At 42.8% G+C, this 6,306-nt stretch overlaps 2 protein-coding genes across 2 annotated transcripts; one reads left to right on the top strand and one right to left on the bottom strand.

Annotated features, from left to right (window-relative positions):
- The first annotated feature begins 141 nt into the window (after positions 1-141).
- LOC108113288 (cilia- and flagella-associated protein 57) lies at positions 142-4,253 on the top strand. The gene is made up of 5 exons (XM_017223838.1): positions 142-417; positions 478-561; positions 778-1,703; positions 1,763-1,932; positions 2,004-4,253. Exons 1-5 carry the CDS (start codon positions 233-235, stop codon positions 4,140-4,142), a joined length of 3,504 nt encoding a protein of 1,167 aa, XP_017079327.1. The 5' UTR covers positions 142-232; the 3' UTR covers positions 4,143-4,253.
- On the bottom strand, positions 4,154-5,266 carry LOC108113289 (charged multivesicular body protein 6-A). Its single transcript, XM_017223839.2, has 3 exons — positions 4,983-5,266; positions 4,808-4,917; positions 4,154-4,742 (listed from the first exon to the last, which is right to left on the bottom strand). The coding sequence occupies exons 1-3, from the start codon at positions 5,055-5,057 to the stop codon at positions 4,277-4,279; spliced, it is 651 nt and encodes a 216-aa protein (XP_017079328.1). The 5' UTR covers positions 5,058-5,266; the 3' UTR covers positions 4,154-4,276.
- Between the last annotated feature and the right edge of the window lie 1,040 nt (positions 5,267-6,306).

The following is a 6,306-nucleotide window of genomic DNA, read 5'->3' as shown; positions in this document are numbered from 1 at the left end:
CGGCTCTGTTCAGATTGGAATAGAGTCTGCTTTACCCAAGACCCGAAAACTTGGTGTTGTTAGGCTCTCACTTTCTGGATGCCATGGAGTTTGCTGTCGCTGGCAGAGACTTCCCTAACGATTTCCCCCCAGGTTGTTTGATCGAATTTCAGTTCCTCCAATTTGTCTGTCGGCCAGCTAAAATTCTTATCCCGAACCGCGTACATATATTTTTTATAAAAAATCAGTAAGGATGGATGATGTGAAGCGACCCTCGCTGACCAATAGCACGGTGACGATAAGGCCACGGCTTATCTACGGACTGCGGTCGGATGTGATTGGTAATATCCATTTCAACCTCACCAAGGAGGTCATCTATCCCGTGGAAGGAGTCTTAGCATTTCACGACTACGTCCAAAACAAGCAGAGGTTTCTCAGGTTAGGGGCTTTTATATTCTTGTTATGCCAAAAGTTTTCTAAATCCTTTTAATCTTGCAGATTACCCGAGGATACGCGACCTGAAGTGATAGCCATAAGTTCCCATCGAAAACTGCTGGCGGTGCTGGAAAGGCATTCGAAGAAGTAAGAAGCTTAACATAAAACTTGTTTTCTAAGATAAACAAATGTTTAAAAATCGGGAATGTATACAGGATTAGTAACATTCTGTGCAGGAATAAATTCGCATTTAAGTTTATATTTTCGTGAGTGAGAACCATCTCTCCATCTAAATTATACTAGAAAGCTATAAACTTAACTTTAACATAACTTGAATACATTGATTTTCCTAACTTCTTTTAGTGGCCGTTATATATCCATTTACGAGCTGGCCACCCTGAAGAAGCGTCGCCACCTGGAGCTGCCCAGCAACCATCGCAATGCCGAGATTCAGCAGATGATCTTCACCAACGACTCGAGATCGGTGGCTCTGATTACCCGCCCGCCGGAGGAAACGCTCATTATGTTGGTGCTGGATAAAACCAGCACAGTGATTGAAGGACGAGCAACGATTCCAGGTTCCCATGGAGGGGCCGAGTGCATTGCTGGCAATCCAAATGATTGCAGTTTTCTGGCAGTCGGTGGGGAACGCACCTTATTGCTAATGAGTAAATCGGAGCGAGGATTTAATATTAGCAATAACCTAAAGGTTAAATATAGAGTCACCTCGATGGCATTTCTCTCACTGGATCTTCTGATGGTGGGCACGTCAGATGATCAGTTGATCTTGGTGGAGAACGGGGAGCAGAAATTAGCGCAAAAGGCTAGCGATGCGGATACCGTAGACTTGATAATCGACCAGGAGGTTTTCGATCGGGACAAGGAGTTGCAAGATCAACGATTCCTGCCCACGCAAGCAGTTAGTCTTCCGGACAGGAGAGTCCTCTGCATGACCGCATTTCCCAAGGGATTTGCCTATATTATCTTTAATAGGGCCTTCGTCTTTGAGCGCGTATCCAAGTTTAAGTTCGAGAGGAAAACAATCCTGACGGTGCCAACGAATCTATATGCAGAGCATATGTATCAGATCACAAATTTGGCCATCGATCACAAACAGGAAACAGTAATAGTCACCACATCCCACTGTCAGATATATGTGGGTATTCTTATAGTTCCCGAGACCCTTAAAACCAAGCAGCTAAAGTTTGAACCGCTGGGAGTGCTAATTCATACGGGAGAAATCATAGCCATGTCCGTGTGCGCCTGGAAACCAATTATTATGACTGCCTGTGAGTAGATTATAGGTGCCTCTGTTCTGCTTCTCATCATCTCTTTAAATATCCAACAGCCAGGGATCAGACCATCCGGATTTGGAACTATGAAACGGCTCTCGTCGAGCTGGTGCGCAAATTTCAAGTGGATGTCAACATTGTTGAGTTGAGTTTAACAGGCCAAATGGCGGCCATAGGCTTCTCGGATCAGTTGCGTATCACCCAGATCTTCATGGATGATCTGAATGTGAGTTTCCATTCAAACTTAGTTTAGTATATCCTTGGCAACATTGTTGTTTCCTGTTTTTCGCTTCACAGATTGTCAAGACATATAATTTCCCACACTGCAATGCCGTGCGTTATTCCAATTTTGGCCACATGATGGCCGCCGCTTATGATAATAACATAGCCATCACGTCGGTGTACAAGCTGGATGTTTTGATCAACCTGAAGGGTCACAATGGCATTGTCCTATCCGTAGCGTGGTCAAAGACCGACAAATTCTTAATCTCCGGCGGGGCAGAGGGTGCCATTTATCTGTGGGACATTGAGACCGGCGCCCGGCTGCAGGAGATCGTGCAAAAGGGCACCGAATATGTTACCATCTCCTGCAGCACAAATGATCCTCTGACGATCTTTGCGGGAACTAGCATCGGGACGATTCGTGAGTTCCAGGACTCAACGCTAGTGAGGGAAATAACGATTCCATCAAGGACCAAGGGTTCCGTTTCCGATATATGTTTGGCCAGGTCTGATTTAATAATGTTCGTGGCGGATCATGAAGGAAATCTTTTCAATATGCAACTACCATTCTTGGAGGCCGGAGGAGGAACCTTCACCAACTTCCGATTCTTCGATGGACCGGTCAACAAGCTTCGCTTTTCCTACGATGGCACCCTATTGTTTGCGATCTCCAGCAAAGGAACCCTGGCAATTTGGGCTATGGATAACATCGAAGGCAAAGTGGCCTACATGGATCAGGATCTGATGCGCAGCCAAGAGGTCCTGATACCACGCAGTCAACTCAATGACAAAATCGAGCAGATTGCCAATCTAGAGCTTCGGTTGAAGCAGCAGGCAGAGGAATTCCAGTATCAGTTAAGTCAGAACGAGATCTTCGACGGGCAGCAGTTGCAGGAAGTCCACAGAAGTTATTGTTCGGCACTGGAAGAGCTGAAGGAGTTGAATAATGAGATAGAGGCCAGGCACACGGAGGAGATGAATCACATTACGTTCCAGATAAACTCTATCCGAGAGGAACATCGCGTTCAGCTTGACACTCTGGCTACTCAGTATTCGGAGAGGATGCTGATCGAGTACCAAAAGTTCACTAATCTGCGAGAGAATATGCTGGAGCTACGTGAGAGCTACGAGGACAAGCTGAAAAACTCTACGGGCACACTGCAGGATACAGTGGAGGCCCTGGAGAACAACTACAAGCAACAGCTTAACGAGCGCAAAGAACTCATCCGCGACCTGATGAAAGAAATGCAGGACAAGAAAGCCGAGTTCATAGAATATTGCCGAGAAGTGGAGTTGGAGAACGATCGTAACATGGTCTCCACACAAACGGAATACGAAAATAAATTGACCACCGAGCGAAATGAAACCCAAATGTGGCGAGGCAAGGCTGGAGTTCTTCAAAAGAAATTCGAGTCACAAAGCCGGGAAATCGACAACCTTCTTGAAGAAGTGGAAATTCTCAAGGAGGAGCACTATAAGTCGCAACGCAACATTCAGAAGCAGTTGCGCAATATCGAGGATCTGCAAAAGGACATTGCCGATCGCGATTACGCCATAAATGGCAAGGAGAAACGTATTCAAGACCTGCTGCATAAAAACCAGGAACTGGACAAGTACAAGCAGGTATTGGGACACAAGATAGCCGAGCTGAAAGCGCAGATTGAGCCGCGGGAGTTCCAGATCAACGATAAACGCAAGCATATCATCGAGATGGAAGCGGAACTGGAAGGTCTTAACCAAAACAACGTCCAGCTGGAGTTGCAGTTAAAGGAGATGAAGGACAAGTACCTCAGCAATGTAGCCGAACTACGAACAGAACGACATCGGGCGAAGGCTTCGCGAGAATGTCTGCATGCCATCTGCTCGGACATATACTACGTAGCCGGAGAGATTAACACGGCTGAGGGCCTCAAGAAAGCCGTAAAGGAGCTCTTCCGTAAACACGCCTCCGATGATGAACTCAAGCGTTTTGTCACCTTAGACGCAGAGGTCAGAGATGAGTTCATGCGGCAGCGCAAACAAATTGAGAACGTTCTCGAACGGTATAAATCTGTGGCCGAGGACAAGTCTGTACAGAGAAAGTACGACAAGCTGTTCAAGGAGAACGTGATCCTGATCGAGGAAATCGAAAAGCTGAACGAGACCAACAAGATGCTGCGCAGCAAAGTCAAGGAGGACTTGCGCCGATCGACGAAGCCAACAACCCAAAGATAGACAGGAATTTCTTCGTTTCCTCTAGAAAAGCATAGTCTATTAAAATACATATTTCACATTGGACTTATCGAGAAATGTAGTTAAACGGCAATATATACATACAAAATGGCATTGGTTTAGTTTTACTTTACGTTCTAAGCCTCAACCAAGACTTTCTTAGGTTTGCTGCTGATTGTTTTGGTCTTTTCCGGTTCCTCGGCGGATTCGCTCTCGACGGGGGTCGGCAAATCCTCGGTGGGCACCTCGGGCAGTTGTACACTTGTCTGCTGCTCCTCCTCCGCCTCGAGGGCATTCAATTCGGCTAGGACATCCTCCTCGTCCTGCGTGGTCAAAGCATCCGTCAGTATGGCGTCTATTTCCTGCTGTTTTTCGATGCCCTCGCGGGTCTCGTCCATAATTCGTTCCACCTCATCGATGTCCAGCATTGCATGTACCTTCCTTAGAGCCGCATTGCCTGCTTTAAGGCCATTCAGCACCTCTATTTCCACTTGGGCGAACTCCAGGTTTGCGGTCAACCCTTCAAGGTTTTCTAACTGCTTGTCGGCATTGATTAGCAAACTCTCCTGGTACTTCTTTTTGCGCAGTAGTAGTTTAGCACGACTGAAAGAGAATCATGAGGGCTAAGTAAGATGGAGCACATCAAATATATTCAATATTAGACATACTCCTTGCGACCCTGCTGCAGGCACTTCTTGGCCAGAAGTCGATCATTTTCCAGCTGCGTTTCGATGCGTTTTTGATACTGCTTGATGCGATCTCTTTGTTGCTTCAATTGCTGCAATGGGATAAAGATTTGAGGTTTGAGGAGGGTTATGGGTGACATAGTGACCACCAACTCACCAGAACCGCCTTGTCCTCCTCGGTTATCCGGCTAGGAGCCGTTTTTTTGCTGCTTTTTCCAAACAAAGCTCCCATGACTAACTACGTGGTAGTGATGGCACTTTGGATTAATGATAGCCAAAGAGGTGATGATATTTGACAATACTTATGTATAGTACATTTAGCTTCGAACAACAACAAAAAATGTTGGGATACAATTGATTGTTAACTGTGAGGAATGCATTTAAAATATTAAAATACATCTTCTCAGCTACATTAAGATATTTCAGGTCTTTTGGCTACATATTTTTTGGATAGTTCACATCACTCAAATGTGGCCGTTACGTTTTTACTGAAATAAGACTCTGAAATAAATACCAAAAATGAAATGTTCTATGTTTTTTAGTAGATACACAAACCATGGAGGTAAAAGACTTCAACAATTAATATAATAATACACATTTGGATTTCATTTATTTGAATATTTAACATTTCTTATTCTATACTGTATTATTTGGCCACCTAATAAATATAAAATATATACTTAAATCAACATTACACAGCATTTTCGCTTTAAAATACCGCGACTGTTCGTTACTCTGTGTAGGAATTTTAAATTCTTTATGAATATCATATCATATGTAGCAGATGAAGTTGGATGTATAATGACGACATATTAACCTATTGTTTTTAACATTAATCTTATCTGAAAAGCTTCTTTCCAAAATAGAACGCTATTTGTAAATATTCAATTGTACCAGAAATCAAAGATTAATAATATAGGGCGAATTCTAGAAAAACAAATTTATTTCGTTATCGTGTAACCTTGGTCATTTTAAAACGATGAACAACCACAGCTTATAATTTGTATAAAGACTTTGCGCAATTTAAATAGAACAATACATATCTTTGTTCTCCGAGATCTGGATAAGATCTATTTAAAGTTTTGTTTTGTTATAGGTAAAAATATTAATACGAATTTTTAATTGCCCACCACAACTCTAGTGTTTTTGAAAATTATAATATAATCACATTATGCCAATGTTTTATAAGTATGTTAACATTTTTTCTTTTTAATAAAGTTAAGTGTTTTTGTGGATATCAAATGTAAACTAAAAAACTGATCAAAAGTTGGCGGGCAACAACATATTGCGACATATTCATAAATATCAGTTCGATCGGAACTAGTTCAATATAGTGAAGATAAAAATTCACAGCTGTCAAAAAAAATTTGACAATTATTAATTTAATGGCAGTTTTATTTCGGAGGAATTATACAATGAACTCGTACCTTTAGAATATTTTGGATGGGATAACTTGAATAGTACCCTTATTTTGTTTTTAC

The sequence above is a fragment of the Drosophila eugracilis genome, unplaced genomic scaffold (genome assembly GCF_018153835.1).
Source record: "Drosophila eugracilis isolate 14026-0451.02 unplaced genomic scaffold, ASM1815383v1 contig_90, whole genome shotgun sequence".
Classification (NCBI taxonomy): domain Eukaryota; kingdom Metazoa; phylum Arthropoda; class Insecta; order Diptera; family Drosophilidae; genus Drosophila; species Drosophila eugracilis.
Note: the sequence above shows the minus strand (reverse complement) of the source record. Positions and strands in the feature narration are given on the sequence as shown.

What these genes read in the sequence shown, in the direction of transcription:
- LOC108113288 (XM_017223838.1), top strand. Translation starts at nt 233, where the DNA reads ATGGATGATGTGAAGCGACCCTCGCTGACCAATAGCACGGTGACGATA. An exon ending in ACCAATTATTATGACTGCCT is followed by an intron (nt 1,704 to 1,762) that starts GTGAGTAGATTA and finishes AATATCCAACAG; the next exon opens with CCAGGGATCAGACCATCCGG. An exon ending in TCTTCATGGATGATCTGAAT is followed by an intron (nt 1,933 to 2,003) that starts GTGAGTTTCCAT and finishes TTCGCTTCACAG; the next exon opens with ATTGTCAAGACATATAATTT.
- LOC108113289 (XM_017223839.2), bottom strand. Translation starts at nt 5,057, where the DNA reads ATGGGAGCTTTGTTTGGAAAAAGCAGCAAAAAAACGGCTCCTAGCCGG. An exon ending in AGGAGGACAAGGCGGTTCTG is followed by an intron (nt 4,918 to 4,982) that starts GTGAGTTGGTGG and finishes ATCCCATTGCAG; the next exon opens with CAATTGAAGCAACAAAGAGA. An exon ending in CTGCAGCAGGGTCGCAAGGA is followed by an intron (nt 4,743 to 4,807) that starts GTATGTCTAATA and finishes ATTCTCTTTCAG; the next exon opens with TCGTGCTAAACTACTACTGC.